This window comes from Telopea speciosissima, chromosome 6 (assembly GCF_018873765.1).
Source record: "Telopea speciosissima isolate NSW1024214 ecotype Mountain lineage chromosome 6, Tspe_v1, whole genome shotgun sequence".
Taxonomy (NCBI): Eukaryota; Viridiplantae; Streptophyta; class Magnoliopsida; order Proteales; family Proteaceae; genus Telopea; species Telopea speciosissima.
The window spans coordinates 64,999,600-65,022,816 of NC_057921.1; the positions used below are offsets into that span (position 1 = coordinate 64,999,600).

Here is a 23,217-nt window from a genome sequence, read left to right on the forward strand (position 1 = left end):
TTTGTAGAGAGGTAGTGTAGACCTTAAGGTCCTTTGTTCACATGTTAAGTTGTTGTCCAAATAAAATTTGCTAAGTTGCACCATAAAGCATTCGACAAATTAAGAGAGATCTAAATAGTAGTTGGAATACCAGTAGCCATATACATGGGATTAAGGGTGTTAAACAGTCTGATCTAGTTCGATTCAGCATGCTTAGTTGTAGAAATCGAAGCCCAACCATTCAACCAAACGGTTTCAAGAACAAAACTTGAACTGTTTACTAAAAAAAATCGGTTTAAACGGTTTTATTACGTCTTTTGTATTTTATTATTCAAACTGATTTTTTCCGTTTTGTTTTTTTTTTTTTATTGAAATGGATGTAAACTTAAAATTGAATTGAATTGTTTACTATTATTAAAAAAAAAAGGATGAACCCGATGGACAAGTCTCCCGCCATTGTGGGTTCTGGGGAAAGTCATAATTGTTTACTGTTATATACTTCCTTTTAATAATTGTAATGTTATAACTGTTTATATATTTTTAATAATTGTAAGGTTATAGTTGTTTATTGTTTATTCTAACAATGAATGTTTACCAAAAAAAAAATTCTAACAATGAATAACTAAACTTACTATGTATATATTAATCAGTCTTAAATGATTTACAATCAGTTTAAACGGTTCAGTTTGATTTAAACCGTTTAATCAAATGGTTTTAATTTTGAAACCACAACTGAACCATTCATTAAACGATTTCACCTTTTAATGGCTCGTTGATTTTGGTAAACGGTTTTATTTGGTTTTGACACTCTTACATGGGGGACCGTTATCTACTCCATTTCCTTGACAGGTCCATTCCCAAGTTCCTCGAATAGAGGGGACAGAAATGACTATCCTACCCCTGCCGAACACACTGCCCAGGTGGAATCCACCCCCTGTAATAGAGGAACTTGAAAAAATGGAGCGGGCAGAAAAATGAACAGATAAAAATACTTACATGGGAGGGTGAATAAGGGAGAGGTTTTCCCATGATAGGGGATGCCGATTAAGAATTCCAAATATCCGATTTACTTCCTTTTCCGGATTTCAAAATATGATGATTATAGTATAATTTTAGAGGAGGAAAAAGAAAAGAAAATTAATTATTAAGAATTAAAGAAGTTGAAGTTGAAGTTGAAGTTGAAGGCTTAATGGAGAGTTCACACTCACCATACGCGCAGTTGGATTCATATGGAATTTTGATCCCCAATTTAACGATATTTTGACAAAATAGGGTATATATACGGACCTATCCTCAGACCTCAAAGGCTCCAACCCGCGAGAGCAGAATGTGATTCTTATCTCATAGGATTTAACTTTACATGTCCTCAGTCCTCACCTGGGCTGGTAGTACCGAAATTCATCTTTTTGATGAACTTTTTTTTTCTTTCTCTGGGCGTGGGCCGGGTATTAAAAAGGTGAAAAATATTCATTACAGAGAACAATGAAGCAAGATACATAAGTGAGGTAAATTTGATCAAAGAATGGGTAAAAATTTTAAAAAATGAAACCCAATTTACATCTTTGAAGCATTTTGAAGGCTTCAGTGACCAGAAGGATGCAGTTGTTACAAACAAAACCCTAAAATACATCTTACAGACCTTGCCCCCCCCCCCCCCTCCCCAAACAAAAACAAAAAAAAGGAAGATCAGAAGAGAATTTTCAACTCAGAATATTGATTCACCAGTTAGTTATGGGTATCAACCACCATGAGTGTATTCTACCCCACAGCCATTGCCACCACTGTCGAATTTGAGTCTCCAGGTTTCTCCTCAACCGGGGGCTTAACGTATTTCCCTATTACTTTTTGGTGAGTCCGCCCCCTAATTCTTGAGATCTTTTCCTTACTCTGTTGTTTCCTCTTCTCCTTCTGTTTTTGTCGTAGATTCCGCTCCCTCTCATACACACCTTGCCAGAAAACCTCACCGGTTAATGGCCACAACCACCGCCGAGTGGGATGGTTAGAATCTGATTCTTCAGCCAAGTCCTCGTCCATTCCCTTTAGTGTAGTGTATGAGAACCATTTGACCCACATCTGACCTCGCCTGCTTTTCAACCTGTGCTGCTCCTGCATTGCACCAGTCTCCGAGTTCACATATACCATCCGCCTTGCACTGTGGTATGCCCAGACATTCACAAGCAGCTCAAGTACACGAGAATAGCAATGCCGATCCTGTAACATGAAAAATGAGCCATATTCAATGGGTGATCACATTCTCTCTGTGGCACAGGCATGCCTACACGGCTACACACACAGTAAATTTTGAGAGATCATCAGTGTTTGGAATAATTGTAGTGACTATTATATGATCATGCTTATTTTAAGGCTCAAAAAATTGAAAAGACCAGTCAGTAGGGCTCCTAGATCTAGGCGGGACTAGAAGTTGTAACAGTTTCAGACCCATGGAGGAGGGGTGAGAGAGTATACAGCTATTCAATCAGGCTGTGTTGGGTAAGAATTATCCACCAATGACGAATTCTTCGAGCATGATACACTAAAGCCGGACCAGAAGCCAAGATTTACAATCCTTTTCAAAAAAAGTACAAAAGCTTTAACTGCTTGAGTTAAAAGAAACCCATCAAAATAGACCAATGTGAAAGAAAAAGGTTTTTTTTTTGGGGTGAGGGGGGGGGGGGGGGGTGCACAGACACCAAACTCACTGATACGTGAAGATGCAAGGCGCAACATACCTTTGACAAACTGAGATAACAGTGCCCACTGCGATGATGCTCATCATACATTTGTGCATCCAATGAGTCAAAAAACATTCTGCAAAGGTACTAGTCAATGACTGCTCCAACAAGGAGGCTATAACAACACATCTTGAGACACATGATGTTCCATAAATTCCCATACCTTGAGAACATGACAAACTCGAGGAAGGACCGAGTTGGCAAAACCCAGCTCTGCATGACAGACCAGGTGTCCCCATCCTCTGGCATTGGTGGCAAGGAATTCCAATCTTTCTTTAGGCCATACATCCTTCGAAGAGCTTCAGAAACCGCATACCTTGGCAAGAAAAGACGAGGGTATTTAAATGAAGCACAAGAAGGAAGATATACTTTCAGACAAGGAATCAACAAAATAGATAATGGCTATCAGAAAAAAAAAAGAGAGAGAGATACAAAGCGATCCCCAAACAAAATTTTCACAAGCATAAAAAGAAAAATCTTTGGCCACCTACGCTGTGGACTGCTCCATGCATCATTAAAATAGGACTATGCAGTAATATGTCTAGATTGATAGAACTTAAGCAGCAATCTATTTTTTTTTCTTCTTCATTTTCTTTTTTTCGGGGGTGGGAAATGTATATTGGGCACTTCAGATGGAAAGTAAAATCCATGTATATTGTGTGTTGCAAAAACAAGGGGAAAAACTGTATACATAATGGACCATATGTTTGATATATGCATCCAAATTTGACATGTAGCCCATTGAGGTCATTCCTCGTCTATTCAATGACCAGAAAGACCAACTGAACAATCCACACGGCAAATCTCGGTGCTTCAGATGAAAAGTTTCCACCCATGCTTCTGACTAAAGATGCTCATAAAGATATCCAAATTGCATATATTAAAAAAATACATTGAAGAAATTTAAGTAAAATATCAGGCTAGTTTAACAAGGGGGCTGGGAAGAACGTAATGAAATAATCGAAATATGAGAGAGAGAGAGAGAGATCAAAGGAAAAAGATGCACTTCTGACTTTTGAAAATCAAAAGAATAGTACTTATTTCGTTTGATCTACATCCAAATAATCTACCTATGTTCATATCTCCATACAAGTGTTTTTGGATTTTTATTTTAAAAGATAAGAATACAATTATTGTCTTCAGCAAGAACATTAAAAAAATTGAAGCATAGCAGTGAAGGACCCAAAATTTGATTCTCACCTACAATTTCCAGCGTTTATTGCATCACAGAAGGACCAAAAGTCTTGTTGCAATCGGTTTCTAGGATCCTTCTCCATAGAGACCCAAAAGTAGAGGGTATCCCCATGCCTCCGGGCTTCGATGGCTTCTAGCAATTCCCTTTCAGCAATATTAGACAAAGAAACCTGTTCAAGGAAGATTTTGACATTGGCAATAAAATAATCCCAAATACATAACTAAACCACAGGATATAAATGCTTAATTTTAGAAAGAGAATTGCTTTGGAATAACTCCTATGAGGTTTAGCACTCAAAATCCTTACAGAATTGGAGCTTACAATCTCTTGAGAAAATCATCTAACGTCATAGTATGGAAAATAGAAGAACCACAAGAGTTTGTTTTATCATAGTATGAGACTTGCCAAAACATACCCATCATTTGTAGGAATTTAGAGTGAGAAATTAAGAAACTAGAAGAAATTAAGCCATATTCAGGCTTAACCCCAAATCAACCCACACCAATTACACATCACCAAACCCACATCCTCAGACGCAGGGCAAGTCAGGTAACCCGTTAAGCATGCACCGTTGCCACATCTAAATAGGTATTATATAGGATAAAAATAATCAAAGCTTTTAATTAAGGCCACCATCCGTTGCAACCTGACCAACTAAACTTTTAAAATTTGTGAACTATAACATACAGAAAAAAAATCCTATATTATTTTAATTGATTAAACAAATTTATCATTGCTTGCAAGGGGTGAAATTTTTAACAACACTTGGCAAACACATAGTAATAAGTTCCAGAGAAGCAAGAAATAAATAATTATAAGATAACCCAAGGGGAGGAAAAGCATATCAGAGGAGTCAACAATACCTTCCTTGCAGTTGCTCTCCAAGACTGAAAACCTATCCAAGCGTTCTTGTGTACACGATCGATCCTGTTAGCCAAAGCAAAGAAGGCCCCAAATTCACCAAGGATGTCTCGGTGATAAGGGTCATTAAGAAGTGGAAGACGAGATGGTGCATCCACGTCATCTGCTCCTGGTCTCCGAGCTTTTGTGGACTACATTCAACAAACCCTAGTGTCAAAATAGGATTGGGTGAAGGATCTATTTGCCATTAACTTAAAAAGAATTACATAAAACTACAAGAAAAATCTAAGGACTTTTTACGAATACAATAAGGTCCGTTTAGAATTACACCTAGATATGGTTACAGACTACCCCACTCCATGTGATCTTTTCTATCCATATGTCAGATATAATTGAGATAGAAGGTAACTTCACAATAATCAGTAGAGGCAAGAAAACTCAAGTTTATTTAAAGTCAGTTTAACACTTTATTTGTATAGTCCTAATATACGATCCACATACATAGGCAGTCCAAGTAAATAAAAAGAGTACTCCAGCTCTGCAGTGGTGTACATTCAAGCATTTGCCCTTTGAAATGAGTAAAAGATAGCAACACTAAAAGATTAAAACATGCAACATACTTACCAAACCAATTCCACGATATCGTGAACTATGGTGCAGAAAAGGCCACGTCCCTTCCCCAAAGTAAGGTTCATAGATGCACAATGGTTGCCCTGTCCTTTCAAGCTCCCCATCATCTCTTTCATGTAAAACATTTCTTAACCTTTCAACCCTTTTAGCACTTCGATACACTTCCTCCCATGTTCCACGGGGTTGATCAGTTCTACCCTTCAACTGCCCAAGTACCAAGAGGGTAGAATTTTCCATGAGGATAAAATGTGAGATATAAAGGTTACACAACCAAATTAAGCCCAAGTTCAGAACATATATCACCAATACCAGTTTCTTACCTCCTCTTCTTCTCGTCTCTTTCTGGCATTCACCATCTCAATATGTCTTTCTTCCTCCCAAATGCTATAGGAGAAAGAATCATCTATCAAACTTCTCACACCAGAACTCTCCATCTGAGTATGGTTCCAGATCTCCTCAATCTTGTCAAGAAAGCTGTAACTCATAGAAGTTGTATTTAAATATCTTGGATCTACAATATCTTCAAAGAGATGCCATTGCCATTCCTCTTTCAACCTTGGAGGAACCTCAGCAACATCCTTAGGATGCATAACCTCTGATGGGAACTTGAGAACCTTTTCTAGGAGTGAAGCATACCCTTCAATGGTTTCAGAAACAATTAAATTTCTTGCAGGACCCTTTGCAATTGATCCAATATTCTGCGCCAGTGGGGATAATTTTCCATTTGAAACTGCTTGGAATAGAACCTGCGTCAGAACTCTGATGTTCTCCTTTGGAAAAAGAAACCCATTCACCCTGTCATCAACCTAATTGTTGTTGAAACTGTAGTCAGTAGTTTGCCTGGGAAAGACTTATATTAAAACATAAAATAGAAAATAAAAATCAATAAACAATCTGATTGACCAACAAGACCAGCCTCCAATAATTTCATTGGTCTATAAACCTCACAGCCATATAAACAGGCAGCTAACATAGGACTAACAATTTTGACACTTCAACTGGTTCTATTACAACGAAAACACTCAGGTTCAAACTAGATTTGATGGTTGATTTGGTTGCAGCCTCCGTCTGGCTATTCTAAATTTAATTAACCATGCGGTTTGAATCAACAGTTCATTTTATTTAGATCTCCAATAGTCGGATCAAATGAATGATCAACCTTATCCCAACATGCGCACAACTTGTAACTCACTACCCAATAATTTCCTCTTAAATGTGAAGTGATAGTGCACAGAAAGCATTACATATTTCCTAATCATGGAAAGATCTGGGGCAATAATTGGTTTTCCAAAGCACATCGCTTGAACCAAGATATCTGGAAAAGATTGCTCTTCGAGAAAGGATCCATATATCACAAGATCAGTTGTGCTGAGAAATCTCTTCCCATCCTCATCAATGCCAATGTGCTTCACACTGCGCCTTGGATATCCCAAGTTAAGAGCAATTGCCTACAAAGAAAATGCACAGATGGATTTGATGATATCAAGAAAATCAAAACCAAACTAAGATAATGAAACTAGCCAAACAAAGAAATAATGGAATGAGATCTGTCAAGTAAGAGACTACCTCCATAGCCACTTTGTAGTTTGAGTTCCCACTTAAGATACCGACTTTGACACGAGAATCAGAATCAAGAAGAGGTAATAAGGCCTGCAAAACAAGGCTGTGCTCCAACCACAAGCCACTATATGAAAATTGACTTCCAACAATGGCAACAATGAAATCATCCGGTTTGAAACCCAGTTTGACTCGCAAGTCATCCCTACTGTACAAGGCAAGGAAATTATCCGCTTCCCAAGCTTCAGCTGGAGAGCCCGGAATAACAAAGTAGTTTCCAGCATCAAATGTCGAATACATCATCTGAGGGATCAAAAAAAACTCTTACTATTAGAGATAAGAACCAAACCAAAACCAATCTGAATATAGTTGAGCACTAAAGACACCTAACTGTAAACATAGTCTATAAAGTATAAACAGCGTGTATGGACGCACAGTGGGTTCAGAACAAGCCCGTCTACGAGATCTAATGGATCAAATATTAAGGGCTACAACTTGGTATAAGTCCTGCTTTTGCAGGGTCCCAGGAGGCATGGACTGGAGACGGTTCTAAGAGATCTTGTATATCTGATATTATCTGATTGATATCTGGACATATGGCAAAAATCATTTCTTCTCAATGATAAGCCACAAAGGTCAGATAACAATGATCATTCCATTAAATTAGGAGACCCAATTCAGAACCATCAAATGGTTGGTCGTTTTAACTTTTAACACTCCACAAATGCACCATATGTACTGATATCCATTTGATAACAACAAAATTACGGTTTAATATAGACTTGTCACTCAAACATTACCGGTGTCAAATAGTTTGGGAAGACAACAACAGTAGCTCGGTTGAAAGCTTGCTTCCAGTCATTGAGAAGCTGAATCTGCCCATTTGAAATGTATTGATTTAACCGGGTAGCTAGTGATCTTTCATGGATCGTCCATATAACAGGCAAAGATTTGAAAGGCTCCTGGACAAGACTGTAACAAATATAAATGTACTTGTTTATTATTTATTGATGATATCACCAGAAAAAGAGCTTCACATATTAAATAATATACGGAGCAAATGTAAAGCAAATTGATTGCCTACCAAACAAATATTTTACAAGTGCAGCATGTCCAGATATCATTGATGAGTGGGTTGGTCATCCATTTTTGCCATTGGAGAGGTACTTAGCAGCCAAATATGAGCACCATGGATTTTCTTTTCTTTTGGAAATCTCCATAGCCACTTCATAAGAAGGGCTGGCTTGGTTGAAGTCCACCTCTTTCGTTAAGGTGATTGAATAAATCAAGACCATAAAAAAGAAAATCTTTATTGTATGGGATGTGTGATCTTTTGAAGTTCCTCCACCATAACAGTTTAATTCAGATCTTATATCTGGAGCGAGGATTTGGAAGTTTTAACAGTCGGATAAGTAGGTCACCCTCTAGATCGCCATCATGTTTCCTCACTCATCTCGACCATATAGCCCACCAATATTGAACTGTTACCAGTATCTTGTTGGGCAACCAATTGTTTTTCTATACTATTGACTTTCTAACCTTTTTCTTAAGCTTATTCCACCAAATGGAAACAAGCATTTAGGTTGAAACTTACCACATGAGTAAAGTCTGATATTAACATATCCACAAAGGTTGAATGTTAATCAATTTGCCACATGGCAGATATAAGTGAGCATTGAGGAATGATTTCCTTGACTACCAGTCCAGGAAGCCCACTCTTGAATGATGATGATGATGACAAGTATTGGGATTGGATCGGACTACTCATCCGAGTCAACTTGGTAGAAGTGGACACAGCCGGCAGCCCAAAGTTACGATAACCGATTCCCCACAAATATTGGCTAACCAGGTCAGCCAAAAGCTGTAAATCCCACACGCAGCCATGGTCGGTTGGGAGACTAGGGACAGCCAAGTCAACTTGGGATTGGCGGAGTCTGAACTGATCCAGGATCTAGAGTTTCAAATACTTAATGACCACAATGATGATGATGAAACGAAATAAAGGCAACACATGGGCAATAATTAGCAAATGTAAATTAAAAAAGTAGGCAGTAAAACACTATATTTACCATGATAAAACACCCCTGGCTTCCAGAGAATTCAAAAGTATGCCATCATAGCTGCAGAAACATTTTCTTGAATTAGATACAGATTAGAAAAGTGGGCATCCCCAGCATTAATTTTTTTTTTCAATAGAGAACTTATGTGAATAGCACTGGGGTCATTACACTATAATGAACTCACCCTCTGCATTATAAGCATTGAATGTCATAACTGACAAACCACTTGTAAGATAAAACAGGTGGCCTGTTAATTTTGCAGTTTGGATCTTGGTGGCAGAAGCTTTATGGGCTCCACTCCAACATCTTGAGGACATATGGAGCAGATCCACCTCATGCTTAAAAACCATCCCTTCTCTCTGGGTGATGCTACAATTACTGGTAGCTTCCAGAAAGGAAAATATTGATCTTAATCATATTTAAGTTGATCGGCCTTAACTACATATTATCCCTTTCGTATATATAATATCCTCAGTAAAAACAATGTCCTATTAACTTCTTAAATAATAAATAAGAAATATTCATGCAAGCTTCTTTTTCCCCTTTCTCCCACTGATGTCTAAATAATTATGCACTGTAACCAAAGGCACTCTCCAGATGCTTGGAGTTTTAGTTTTGGCAGACTTCCAGTTCACTTCACACCCTGACCACCAAGATTGGGATCAGTTCCAGTATATGACATGTAAGATGGCAAAATTTTGGGTTTTGTAACATTGTGAACCCAAAGCTACTGCAATGTTTTCTTTTCAGAGAGTTTGTCACATATAGCCTCACAACAAGAATAATGAATTATTGTTGTTTGGGTTGAGCTCTCAGTTGCTCTTGAGGTCTTTGCAGATTGATAGCTAGTCATTTAAGATTATCCAAAAAGGAAACATGGCTTGCATACTTTAACCAGTCCACATTGATCTCTGCCTTGTTACTTGTTTGAAGAATATTGACAGGCACTTCTATGCTTCTCCAAACAGTATGCACGGGACCATCTTCCAGTGAGTAAACCTGCACATGACAAAAGCAAAAGTTGAAGAATTTTAAGATGAATTTCATACAGCTGTTAGTGATATTTCTCCAACTAATTATTACATACAAAGGACAAACCCCAATCAACTGCACATGCCTCAGAGAGAAAAGCATATATTAAGAAGAAAAAAAAGATGTCCTTCTAGCCATCTTTGAGAAGGTCAACCTAAACAGGATTCGTTTTAAAAAAAAAAGAAAGAAATAATAGTTAATAGACATACAAAATGTATCCTCTTCTTGCTGTCTTCATTAAAGTAAATCTGAGTAGGAGTCATTTTAAAGATAGTGGACAAGTCTGTAGACTCCTCTGGAAAAGGCCTAAAGGATTCAGCAGGGAAGATATGAAAGCATTTCCTAGGAAGAATAACAGATTTTCTTTTCTCCAACTTAAGTACTGAACAGATTCCTAAAACACCATACTTCATGAAGATAATCACTGTTATAACATCAGGGGAACCTAACCTTTGGGAATGTTGCCAATCACCAAGTATGGGCCTTGAACAGCTGACGAGGACATACAGAACAGTAAGTTCAAAGAACATATTTAGAGGATAATTTCTATATTGAGCTAGTTAATCTGTCTACATGGTATTGAATGTCTGCCAATGGAGATCATTATCTTAGTAGTCAAAATATCATAAGCACAATAAGTATCCAAATTTCGATATGCATTCTGGCTCATGAGGGTGCACAGTTATAGGGCAAAGTTGCTAATGTTAAGGAAACAATACAGCTCAGAGGTAGACTAGAGGGGGAAATAGCAATTGAAGATTGAGATTGAAATTAAAAACTCAAGTTATCAAGAACAATAATCTACCTAACATGGCGAGCCAACCTAGTGGTCTGCTCAACCGTAGGATGTTGGGTGGTTGGACCCAATATCTGCTAGTGGCGGATCAGTTAGGGCCCAGTTTTATGTCCAAGTAAGTCAAATGGTACTCTAACTGCCTGTCAAGTTTGAACCCAGTCATATGTACCCACCCTCCTGCCAATGTGTAAGTTTATCATTCAAATGGAGAATTTGTGTAACTGAGCCAAGAAAAGGTTAAGACTTCCAATTATACAGAATTTTAAGATAAACACGTTTGGTGAAGTAGCAGCAGCAGCTAGCAAGAAATACTCGAGGCTTCAACAAGTAGTTCAATGGGTTTCAACAAAAATTTAATAAAAGAAATTCAACCTGAAAGTTAAAATTCTAAATACCAGCAACCACTGGCTGCAACCCAATTGAGGATAAAGATTCTAAATTATAAAATTATACATTGAAAGTGTTCCACGTTCCTATTACCTCAATTGCGTACCCAATCTCCCGCAAAGAAACAGCAAGACTGACCATCAGCAGCTGTCCAGGCTCCAACGATAGATCTGCGAGGACCTGCAAGAAACATGTCAAAGTCAAACAAATTTGAGGGGAAGCTCAAAAAATTGTCAGCCAAACTGAATAGGAAAAACATCACGGAAGAAATGGAGAGAGGGTGGGGGGGGGGGGGGGAAGAGAGAGAACCCCAGCTAGAGGAACTGCTAATCTCTCCCCCCACCCTTCCCCCAAAAAAAATAAAAGAAAAAAAAAAATAAAAGGGAAAGGAAGAAAAAACCCGACAATCAAAAGAAGTGTATAAGGATAAGAACAGAGGCTCTTCATAAGGGAAACAAAATTCAGGAGACCACTAACCAAAGCAAGCTGCGGCTTTCTGATTCCAGAACGCACCAACGGCCTGCTTGAAGCTGAAGATAAATTCGACTCTCTAGCATCTCTTTCGAACTTCTCCAGAAGCTTTGACGGCTCAAACCGGATACCCTCCCCGAAATCTAATCTGCCCATCCCCTTTAAGACCATCCAGTCCTTGGAGACTGTTCCTATTTCTTGAAAAGAAACACCGGCCTTCTCCGGCACAGAGCCAGGTAAAAACGCCTGGAATAGAACAACAACGACTAAGAAGACAACAACAATGAAAATCCATTGTTGGTAGTTAACCTTCTCGAACAGTAGAAACCGAGCAAATCTTGATCTGGGTCTCTGAAGAAATGAGTGTCGATCGCTTCTGCTTGACGGCAAAGAACGAAGCAAAGGAGCAGTTCTTTTCTGTGGAACCCCAACTTCCAGAGAACCCATCTACAATTCCATGAACCCACTGCAGAAAAAAAGGAAGAAGCCAGAAAACTACACAAAACCAGATCAAGAGAAGAAAACCTTTCTCGATTTGCTTCAGTTCTTATCTATAATTTGAGTCTCTCAGTACGGTGACTATGCACTAGACCCGTTTGACAATGTAGATGAAAATTGTGGTTTCAGCCATTAAAGGGTTTCAAGATGTTTGTGAGCTGACTAAAGTCATAAGTTACCAAAGAGTGCAATTACGAGCGCACACATTAAATCCCGTGCGCAACCGTTGACGTGGATGTATTCTCGTCGGCCGTCAACAATTACCGTTCTAAGCTTTAACGAAAGATTAGGAGAACGAATCGCGTTTTGAGTGGTCTGAAAATCTATTGCTTGCGAGCTAAATATTTGGGAGAGACGGAGAATCTTATTATGCACCAGTTTTTCCGAAAGGTATGTCCGTAAATAGCAAGTACAGTACAATTACGGGATTTCAACGCCATTCTTATCTATTTTACTACTTAATTTACTAAAAAACCCTTTCAACGCTATTTGAACTGGGAGAGACCGGAAAAGGTTATACAATTACAAAAACACCCCCTTCCGGCTTCCATTGAGTTGTAACTGGAGGATGTAATAATTATTTTTAGATGACCAAAATACCCCCAATAGATAAGAGAAAAAGATAACCAGAATGCAAGGACGTCACTTGAAGTAAGGTTTACTTATCTATCAACTACCACATTTGGGTGCGGACGTCACTTGAACAGTAGAACCCAATGTACTCATCAACTGTGGTTGGATTGCTATTAGCCTATTAATAGAGATGGTTATGGGGTCATATGGCGAGACTACAATAAAAACACTCTCTTTGTCCTAGCTGGAGATATAGATCTAATCAAGTCTGTTATTTGGTTAGAGCTTGAAAGGATACAAAGCTCTATTTGTGATCAAGTGGCCATGGCCCGGGTTCGAGTCTAGAAATAGATTTTCTGTAATAATAGGGTAAGGCTGCATACATTCTGACCTTCCCCAGATCCCATAGTGGAGGAAGCCTTATGCATTGGATCCGCCTTTTTTTCTTGAAGGAATACACCGAGGTCTAATGATAGTGTTAATAGGAGTATAGAAGCATGTTTAGTATATCACTAAGCAATCCTAAGCTCCATGGGAAACCTGGTGGCACTTGGGTCAAATTGAGCAGCACATCCCCTTTTTTTAATGGAAATTCAGTTTGGTTTTGGTTAGAGTGAAGCGACCTGACCTGCTAACCTTTGTCAAGATGCAATCCTTCCCTTCTGAGCAATTTTTTTGGATCTGAATGATCTGCCACAAGATCTCAATGACGCCATTGCTAGAGATGCATCAGGGTCAATATTTATGAGTGTAACATTATTGTATATCCTCATTCCTTTTATTCTTAATATAATTCTCTTTCCGTTTCTTATTAAAAAAAAAATTAATTTCCCCATGGTCATGTATCCACTATCGAGGGATTCTCCAAGGCCTCACGCCTTACAGGCATGGATGCAAAAAATCGAAATTAGATGAATTGAATTGGGACTGGGGCCGGGAAGGGGGTGGTAGTGGCGATGGAAGCAGGGATGTAGTGGCGGTGGTGGTGCTGATGAGACCGTCAAGAAAATAAGGGTGGTGTTTTATTTTTAACATGAAATTATTGCTTCGCTCATCAAATTAACCATGTGCTGATTAAAGAGCAAGACTGCAAGAGTGAGATGATTTCCAATATGAAATTGAAACATCTCCTCAATTATTTCAGAATTTTTATTCCATTTAATCTCTATTTCATTGAAATACCAAACAATTTTTCAGATAAACATAAACCCATGAAATTGAAATAGAAATAGAAATTATACCAAATCAGGCCTATGACCAAACTAATGGTATTCGGCTCTCCAGCCTTGGCGGGAATTGGAGGATCCAATCCAATAAAAACAGGGGTGTTTGGATCATTTCACAGGCAGACCCCCTATGAAATGACCAAAACCCCCCTTGTTTTTGCTGGGCTGAATCCTCCGACTCCTACCATGGCTGGAGGAGAGCCAGATCTAAACTGATGTCAGTGTCTCCGAGGCTCAGGCCTGGCCGGCAAACCCAAGTTCCCAACCCTAGCCTAGCCCGTATGGCCTCAAACCCAGCCGAAGCTCTACCAAGCTCACGGTGGACTTCAAGCAGTTTTTGGCTTGGGCTCGTCAAGCCAAACTTGCACACCTAAAGTCTCCCTAAAACCTTTTGTATGGTATCTCTCACACACCTCACTCACAGAGATGGAGATTCTCCATTCACAATGAATGCTTTTGCTCTTTAAAGATCAACACATGATCTAATTTCAAACATGCCACCCACCTAGATTCAGTAACACTTCAAACTTTTTCAGTTTGCCTATGAAGAGATCAATAATTAAGTAAATCTAAAACATTTCACCCCCAAGCCACATAAGACATGAGTCAATCCACATAATTAATGTCCAAAGACTATTAATAACTAATAAACAGAATTGCCAATGGGAACCAAGGGTTAAGCCAAAGGCCATGGACAAGTTTAGAAAACAAGGCAACGTTTTGCTAACAAAAAACCTGAACTTCTGATTCCAATATGCTCAGAGACAATTCCATATATCTCCTAATGTGTGGGAACTTGATTGATGTGATATCAGACACCTTGGTCGAAAAGCAAAAGCAGATCCATTGATGAGCAACTTGTCTATTTAACATCAGGCTACCAGTGATTCACAATGCAGGGGGGGGTGAATTTAAATTGAAACCCTCTGCTAAGGGCACCCAAAAAAAAAAAAAAAAACTTTGAAAGTTGCGATCTCCTCGTAATCCATCTTCAAACTACCGATTTGAGTTTCTCCTCCATACAGTCTTCACCAAAAGTTTCATACTTCAAGCTTCTTGCAACATCAAAGAAATGGGCAACAGATTCTTCAGGAGTTCCAACGAGCACACCATGCCCAAGATTGAGGATGTGTCCCCTTGAGCCAGCGCATCTCACAACCCTGTCAAACAGTTCTTGTCATTAAGGAAACATAATCAACACTTGAGACATCAGTTACATAGTGCAATTCTAGCAGATACAAAGCAGACATTATTCATCCACCACTCAAGACTCGTATGTGGTTAAGAAATTGCCAGTGGAAATTAATCCTATGTCTATAAGAGACTTAATATAACCAACAACAACAACAACCAAAAAGATCAAATAATAGTAAGAATTATCAGAGAAGATTAAACAGCAGATGGTCAGGAATGTCAGATCCCATAGGTAAGCCCTAATAATATTTTATGAGAAAACTCTAGGAATTGGCCAGTCAGAGATGCAGTCCTGACCCCAATAATGCTTCAAAATCTGAGCCTGAAAATATCAAGTATCATGTTACTTGAAAGTACCTTCCTCCTCAAGAAAGATTGGCTAGAGACTACCTGTAAGAGTCCAAGAGTTTACCTCATACAATATGCAAAAAAGAAAATTCTAGAAACAATGCGTCCTTATGAGTAGTAACCTGAAGCCACCTTGGCCATCAGATTGTCTCCACTTAAGCAAATTTGATAAAGATCAAAAGTGGTATGTATGCAACCTCATATTCAATGAAAATATGATGGATTCAAGAGAATACTGCCTAAATTATATTGTATAGAGATGAAAGCATCACGTCTTGTACAATTAAATTATGACAGGTCATGGAACACAGAGTGCCAAGCTTGGGAGAACATCTTGGCCATTATATTGTCCTCACGCAAGCAATTAGGTTATACTTAACAAATGCTGGTCTGAAAGATGGTATCCAGTCAGGTCTAATCACCCCAACTTTGGCAAGATGAAACATGCAATGCAGGACAAATCTCACTATAAAGCTATTCTAGCTCAATACATTCCTACAGATGTAGCAGCAAGACGCAAGGTCAGTTAGTTCCATCCTGTGTACTCCACAATCCAATTCCTCACAGAACTAACCTTTGGATTTCATCTGTCAAGACAGAATGTGGAGAAAACAGGTAGGCTGGGTCAACATTTCCCTGAATAGTGATTCCACTACCCAGTCGTCTCCTCCCATCTGCCATATCCACCGTCCAATCAAGACCGATAACATCAACCCCAGTTCCTTGCATGCGCTCAAGAAGGCCACCATTGCCATTGATGTAGAGGACTAGAGGTGTTTGAGGGCGCTTCTTCCTCACTGCATTCACAATCTGCAGTTTCATCAACATAAAATGATGGTCAAATACAGAAAAGCAAGTGAGATTACAAGACAAAGTAATCTTTAATAGGCAGAGGCTTCTAATAGAAGTAAATTTATTGATACTGGATTTCGAAGCTGGATTTTTGGATTGTACAGTCTTTTTAATAAGGGCATAAGAAGTAAACGTAGCAATTATCCTTGCCAACAGAGGATTTATGAGACAGATGCTTTATATGGTCGATGTTATGTTGTATCATCCAAACAACAGGAGAAAAGAGAAAAATCCAAAACTGCTACACCTAATATTTGGTGCAGGTTTCCCACACCCATACAGGAAGGGCATCCTTGTGGATCAGGTGGGCCAAATTTTGTGCAGAGGCATAGTTCGAGGTCTCACCGAGATCTCGGTATTTCAAGCTATCAAGTCGAGACCAGCCACAAAACAAGAAAAGAACATAGTCTCAACCAAAATTTCGGTCCGAGATTGGCCAAAATGTTACAATCCACCTTATATAAATACCAAAATTCAACTTGCCTCGGTCAAAATTTCGACCAAGTCTCGATGGACTTGATTGGTTTCGTTAGTTTTTGAAGAACACCCCCCCCCCCCCCAAAAAAATCTCCTATTTGCTCTAAATCTTACCCAAACAAGCTTGGAACAAGAGGATTTGTTGCTCAACAACAACATTTGGAGGAGATTTGCTGCCCAACAACCTTACTTGGAGGAGATTTGAACTTGAAGGAAACACATTGGAGGAGATTTGCTGCCCAACAACACTTGGAGGAGACTTGTGTGGAATGTCATACCAGTAATTCAGTATATATATACAGCATACACTACCAACCTAGGGCCCTAAGTCAAACTACCATTTTGGGTGTGATTTTTAAAAAACTAAGGATTCCACTATGTTTATAGGGCCTAAAATAGGCTATCCTGCAAGTTTCATGGCCTAATTAGGTCATATGGCCACCGAAACCAGGGGCCGAAATTTCCAAAAAAAAAAAAAAGGCATCATCTCAGCTGAGATCTCGGTATCTCACCGAGACAACTCGGTTTTTGGACTGGCCAAAACCATGCCTGAGACCGAGACCTCGAACTTTGTGCAGAGGTAGTGCCCAAGATCCCCCATCACATATCAAATTTCAGGGCCAACGACGTTGGCTCTGCAGTAAAATAAAACCTTGAAATCAATTAAGTCTTAATTTATGCAAAATGATAAAAAACGTGTGGACAGTTAAAAGTACAAGGGAATATGCCAACACATGTGGTGGTTTATGATAGAATTTTGCTTCGAAATTAGACACATGGGTGCAATCAAGACTCTGCCCTATCTATCCAAGCCTTGCAAAGAACCTTTTTCTGTATCTATAATCTATTAGGTGGAGTGTGCATTATATATGTTTAAAGTCAGGAGCACACAATGCGAGCATTGTGTGAAGAATTGTCTAGGGCAGGGAGAGAGGTGCAGCAACAAAAGAGGCTGTGCCTTATTACTTCCTGCTACTGGGAAGCACATATCTTTTTCTTCATCCTTTACAAAGGGAGTTTTCGGTTGAAAATTGAGGCCTTAAGGCTTTTAATGCCACTCTGTACAAAATATTAAATTATGAAAAAAAAAAAAAAAAAAAAAAACATGCAACAGAAAACTGCTACTTCATGCTATGCATCTTACTATTTATGATAGGTCCAAGTGAAACTGTGAGACTGTGAAAATGTTCAAAAGCAAATTTATAGACAATTTTCTATAGAAAGATAAAGGGGAAGTTCGGAGGGTAGAGCTAACCTGCCTGCAAATGTGATTTACTAGTTCATAAAATATGCTTCAGTTCTAGTCACAAATTCTCAAAGTTCAAACTGAGAAAAAGAAATAAAGGCCTAACATCTTGAAGCAAAAACCAAGAAGAAGAAGAAATTATTTTATGTACCAAAATTGGCATAAGGAACTCCAATTACCTGTTCAATATAAGGTTTTGACCAAAGCTCCCACATATTAGGTGGTAGCTGTCCACCCCATGAATCAAAGATTTGTACACACTGAGCCCCAGAATCTACTTGGAAAATGATATAGTCAGATATTGCCTGCGTTAGATGAGATAGAAGGGCCTTCAATACATGCGGTGCAGTATGGCACATGCTTTTTATGGTTTTATACGTGCGAGTAGTACCCCCCTCCACTATATATGTAGCAATTGTCCATGGAGCCCCCACGAAACCCAGGATTGCAGCTTTCCCCCCAACCTAGAGTCACGAAAGATTGAGATACACAGGAATGAGTGAAAAAGAATCATCCAAATGCCTTGACAAAATGCATGAGACCAAGGACATAATACACAATATTTCAGGAGATCCTTAATCCCAACATAGTATAAATCAACCAAACTAGAACAAGAAGAGCCCCATCTACTATTTAATACAACAGGAAGACAAATTTACCTCCTGCCGTAATATTCTTAGTGAGTCTCCCACAAAATGAAGTTTCTCCAAGTCAATGGGATGCAAGGCTTTCAATCCCTCTTCAGAAGAAATTGGAGACTGAATAACAGGGCCCCTTACTTCTTCTATGTCAAAGGGGACGCCAAATGCAGGTAGAGGGGTAAGTATGTCAGAGAAAATAATGACCCCATCAGGATGGAAAGCATTCCAAGGCTGCAAAGAAATTTCCACAATGAGATCAATTGTCTCTGACCTCTCTCTGAAGGATGGGTATTTCTCTGCAAGCTTTCTATAAACAGCCATATACCTTCCTGCTTGCCGCATCATCCATGTTGGAGGCCGACTGACAGGATATCCTCTTGCAGCCTTGACTAAGAGTGGATCTGGAAGAGCATTAAAATTAAAACAAAAACAATAAGCTTCACTCAAGTCCTAATATAAAGTGGAGATAAAATACTGTCAGCCACCAGGTCCATAAGGAAGGTATGTTGATAAAAACCTGAGTTCATAAGGAGCTCCACATATATCCAGGCTATTGCATTAATTGAAGAATTAATGCAGGAAGTCAAAGACAATTTTTGGAGTTGGAGCAACCTTTGTGAGGGTCTAACATGAGATCACCAAGAGAGCTTACAAAACTACAATGGAGCTAAGCTCAAACTATATTATACAACTACAGTAGTTGGATCTTACAGCCTTTAATTTATTACATTCTTAATTTCCACAAATTCCAGCTATGAAGGTAGTTTTACATTGTTACGTCAATTTATGGATCAGTCCATGAGGAACATTATTCAAAACTCCCAGCAAGACAAGTTTAATGACGAAAACTGCAAAATTGGAGATTAATGTTGGGTAAATTGATGTTCAGTGACATTGGAACCTTAAATTTAGCAGGAATTTTGAGAAATTCAGATGCACACGAAACCATAATGGAAAGGATTAACTGAGTGAATGAAAATATCAAAATTTTTGCGGACAGATAGGAATCAGAATTCAGATACTTTGTGTGACAAGCCAATTTAGACAATTCGAATACCATATTGAAAAGGATGACACTTGCAACAGTGTCTTAAACCAAAATGAAAGGGAAAAAAAAAAGGACTGAGAAGAAAAATGGAGGAACATACCCGAAGAAGATAAGCATGCCCTGGGAAATCTCTTCTGACTAAATCTCCTTTTTGGGTATCCTCTAATTTCTGTATCGCCATGTGGGGGAAATCCTAGCTGCACGAAGAAGCTCGAAGAGTTCCAACCAATCGAGCAACAACGGCTACTGCTCAAATTAAAATTCAAACCAAAATCTAGATTAGATTTGAAGAAAATATAAGGGCAAAATAATAAAAATTGTAATTGAGGGAAAGATAAAGAATCTCTAAGACCTTGTTAGAGAAGGGACACTCATTGGAGGAGTCTGGGGAGCAGGGGAGAAGAGCAGAGAAGAGAAGAGAGCCAAAATCTGTAAAAGGTTTGCGCCTCGCTCTCTCGTTATCTCTCGTTTCCTCTCTACCTAAGTACCTTACTCTTGGGTGTCAACAAATCATAATCAGATCCTGTCTATCTTGCCACGTCGCCAACCCCGTCTACCTTCGTCACTTGTAGCCATCTGATGGGTGCCAACACACTAAGCCAATATATGATTCTAGCCGTTGGATTAGTTTCATCACTCGTAGTTTTCAATTTTAACCATTGATCACTCAGAAGGGGCCCCAGAGTCTATAGCTTCATCTTTTGAAGAACGGTCGACCAGAATCCTCCATCTATAACACAGCGCACCCTGTGGATTTTAGCAAAACCACAAGTCGAAGGCCTTATCCTCCGCACCCAGAGTCTTCCCTCACCCGCCGTAGCTTTTCCTTCGCTCCCGGTCGCTCGCTTCAGGGTCCAAATGCTGGTGCACGATTTCTCCCTACCTAAAACCCTAAACCCTTCTCTTCATTCCTTCCAATGGAAAACCTTGAAACGGCTCCCTGACCCTCACTCCAAAACCTTTCTTACCCAGATTCCTTCTAAAACAAGCCCAAGAAATCTCTCCATTCAAGGAATTTCCGGAGACACTAATTTTTCGATCTCTTTCTCTCACAAGAATGCTACTCAGCGTCGAAATGTCAAAGTTTTTGCCGGTCGGAGCAAGAAGCAACCTGGAGGTCCCTCCACCGGCCGAATCGAAGGCGGCGCAGAGCTCCGGCGAGAAGCCAAGAGGAACGCTCGTAAGAAAAGCAAGAGAATTGCTGAAAACCTGTTCTACCGCCTAAAAAACCCTAATCGTAACCATGCAGATAGTTTCTCAGAGGAAGAGCTTCAAATGATCGGTCTTGGTTATGACCGCATGGTTCGGTTCATGGAGAAGGATGACCCTAATCTGCGGCATCCTTACGATTGGTACAAGTACGGCCAGTATGGTCCGTACTCGTGGCGTGGGGTCGTCGTCGGTGATCCTATCCCTGGTCGGATCTCTGATGAGTGCGTTTCCCTGATTGGAGAAGTTCGGGATCAGGAAGAATGGGAGAAGATCGAACAGTTCGACATGGCGAACGATTTTTCTCGGAGATTGAAAGCCTTGGATAGATCAATTGGGTTCAGGTATTTCTGGGTTTTTGTTCGGCATCCCAGTTGGAGAATCACAGAACAGCCATGGCAGCAGTGGACTCTGATATCCGAGGTCGTTCTGGAAGCCGGGAAACAGAGATTAGACAAGTGGAAATTAATGGGCCGACTCGGAAACAGAGCTAGATCTCTGATCACACAGTGCGCAGCGTGGATGCGGCCGGATATCATCTATGTTAAGAGGCCAGTGTATCAGTGCAGGTTCGAACCGCAAGACAATTATTTTAGGGCTTTAGGACCTCTGCTCGACCCGAGCAGCGAACAGGACTACCTCTTCGAATTGAGAAGTGAAGACGGTAGGGTTGAGCTGTGCACTTACTTTGGTGGGCTGTGTAAGATTGTTAAGGTAAACCCAAAGGCATTCGTGGACGATGTGGTGAAAGCTTATGAGAAGCTGAGCGACGAGGGGAAGTCGAAATGCTTGGAGTTTTTGTTGTCGAACCATCCCGTCCACCTCTTGCATCCTTACACCATGGAATGGAAAGAGAAACTGGAGGAGATGGAGTTGGGTTGTGATGCTCCAGATGAAGATGAAGACGTTGTAGGTGAAACAGAGGTCACTGAGTGGATTGAAGATGATAACGACGATGATGATGACGAGGAGGAGGAGGAGCAAGATGAAGAGGTAGTTATGGACATGGAAGAAGGGGACGAGGATGCATTGGGGATTAAAGAAGAAACATCGAGTGCGGAAGAGAATGAGAAGTACTGGGATGAAGAGTTCAAGAAGGCGGTTAGAAGCCCCGAGGCAATGGAAAATCTGGTTAAGCAAAGCGTAGAAGTGTCAACGGAGTTCTATAAGAAACAACTGAGAGCTCTGGAGGAGCAGAGGAAGGAGGAGGAGGAGAGGAGTGGGGAAGTGGAAACTGAGAAAACGACGGAGAGATTGGGGAGAGTGAAGGTGAGTGAAGAAGAGTGGAAGTATTTGGGTTATGGTCCCTGGAGAAAGAGGGTTAAGAAGAGTAAGATCCCACCTGAGCAATTCTTGCGGGTGGCAGTTCGTCCCTTCACATACCGAAATCTGGTGAAGGAGATAGTTTTGACCAGACACGGGATTCTGGATGGAGAGATCGATGGGAGCGGCTGACGAAGCTTGGTCCATGGCTAACTGCAGTAGGGAAGCCATGGCGTTTCCATCGTGTGGCGATCGAGATGGGTCTTTGAATTACTGGCGTTGTGATGAAGATAATGTCTGGATCATTCTCCTCCTTTGATAGACTCATATTTAATGAAAGGGTTCCATTTCCAGACTTCCACATTGTTTATGATAGTACAAAGACCAACACTAATTTGTTGCCCAAAAAGGAACAAATTGCAGATCTTAAGCTCTGTGCGTCGGTACCGACTATCAAGCAAAAATGTAATAACATTCAATATAACAGATATTTACATAGATTAATTAATTAAGGATATAAACCCTGATTTGGCACTGTTACATGCTGGATAATAGGATGTGTTGATGTGTTGAAACGCACATATGTGTGCATGCATGATTGTAGGGCGAGAATAGTTATCTGCATTCGGTTCACCTTAGTAGAAGTTGTTATAGTTAAATAATACGTGGTAGGAGTTTAAATTAGTTATTATCACCAAGTAGGAGAGTGGTGTATGCAATAATTATCACCTTCAATTTACGGGCACCTCCAATTCCTCTAATAGAGGGGAGTGGATCTCACCTTGGGCAGTGTTTTCGGGCATGGGATGAAGTGGTCATTTCTGCCCCCATGTGAGGAATTGGAGGGGATAATGATTCGTGGTGTATGTGGTTAGAGTCATGGTAGCTCATTAAACATGGGTTATTCTATGGTTGTAATTTTTTATTTATACCGAAGAAGTA

At 39.8% G+C, this 23,217-nt stretch overlaps 3 protein-coding genes across 5 annotated transcripts; 1 reads left to right on the top strand and 2 right to left on the bottom strand.

Annotated features, from left to right (window-relative positions):
• Window positions 1-1,472: 1,472 nt before the first annotated feature.
• On the bottom strand, window positions 1,473-12,350 carry LOC122663996. The gene is made up of 14 exons (XM_043859664.1): window positions 11,707-12,350; window positions 11,323-11,409; window positions 9,904-10,013; window positions 9,024-9,074; window positions 7,755-7,926; window positions 6,964-7,257; window positions 6,642-6,845; window positions 5,718-6,203; window positions 5,392-5,601; window positions 4,770-4,958; window positions 3,912-4,075; window positions 2,875-3,027; window positions 2,709-2,787; window positions 1,473-2,190 (listed from the first exon to the last, which is right to left on the bottom strand). The coding sequence occupies exons 1-14, from the start codon at window positions 12,145-12,147 to the stop codon at window positions 1,738-1,740; spliced, it is 3,093 nt and encodes a 1,030-aa protein (XP_043715599.1). The 5' UTR covers window positions 12,148-12,350; the 3' UTR covers window positions 1,473-1,737.
• Window positions 11,672-20,188, bottom strand: LOC122663997 (uroporphyrinogen decarboxylase 1, chloroplastic). Of its 3 annotated transcripts, XM_043859667.1 has the most exons (7): window positions 20,156-20,188; window positions 19,904-20,049; window positions 18,774-19,156; window positions 18,294-18,578; window positions 16,114-16,349; window positions 14,956-15,157; window positions 11,672-11,691 (listed from the first exon to the last, which is right to left on the bottom strand). In XM_043859667.1, the coding sequence occupies exons 1-6, from the start codon at window positions 20,176-20,178 to the stop codon at window positions 14,989-14,991; spliced, it is 1,242 nt and encodes a 413-aa protein (XP_043715602.1). In that variant the 5' UTR covers window positions 20,179-20,188; the 3' UTR covers window positions 11,672-11,691; window positions 14,956-14,988. The 3 variants fall into 3 exon arrangements, with proteins under 3 accessions (XP_043715602.1, XP_043715600.1, XP_043715603.1); XM_043859665.1 differs by lacking the exon at window positions 11,672-11,691 and having other exon boundaries at window positions 14,726-15,157; XM_043859668.1 differs by lacking the exons at window positions 11,672-11,691; window positions 20,156-20,188 and having other exon boundaries at window positions 14,726-15,157; window positions 18,774-18,986; window positions 19,081-19,156; window positions 19,904-20,046.
• A 394-nt stretch (window positions 20,189-20,582) lies between these two features.
• LOC122664897 lies at window positions 20,583-22,577 on the top strand. The gene is made up of 3 exons (XM_043860924.1): window positions 20,583-20,818; window positions 20,849-22,477; window positions 22,529-22,577. The coding sequence occupies exons 1-2, from the start codon at window positions 20,662-20,664 to the stop codon at window positions 22,465-22,467; spliced, it is 1,776 nt and encodes a 591-aa protein (XP_043716859.1). The 5' UTR covers window positions 20,583-20,661; the 3' UTR covers window positions 22,468-22,477; window positions 22,529-22,577.
• The last annotated feature ends 640 nt before the right edge of the window (window positions 22,578-23,217 follow it).

Coding starts and splice junctions, on each gene's coding strand:
- LOC122663996 (XM_043859664.1), bottom strand. CDS start 12,147: ATGGGTTCTCTGGAAGTTGGGGTTCCACAGAAAAGAACTGCTCCTTTG. Junction 6,846..6,963: donor ACTACAAAGTGGCTATGGAG/GTAGTCTCTTAC, acceptor TTTTCTTTGTAG/GCAATTGCTCTTAACTTGGG. Junction 2,788..2,874: donor GAGTTTGTCATGTTCTCAAG/GTATGGGAATTT, acceptor GTACCTTTGCAG/AATGTTTTTTGACTCATTGG.
- LOC122663997 (XM_043859667.1), bottom strand. CDS start 20,178: ATGAGTGTCCCTTCTCTAACAAG. Junction 20,050..20,155: donor AGTGTCCCTTCTCTAACAAG/GTCTTAGAGATT, acceptor TAATTTGAGCAG/TAGCCGTTGTTGCTCGATTG. Junction 19,157..19,903: donor GGCATGCTTATCTTCTTCGG/GTATGTTCCTCC, acceptor ATGCTCTTCCAG/ATCCACTCTTAGTCAAGGCT.
- LOC122664897 (XM_043860924.1), top strand. CDS start 20,662: ATGCTGGTGCACGATTTCTCCCTACCTAAAACCCTAAACCCTTCTCTT. Junction 20,819..20,848: donor AAATCTCTCCATTCAAGGAA/TTTCCGGAGACA, acceptor TTTCGATCTCTT/TCTCTCACAAGAATGCTACT.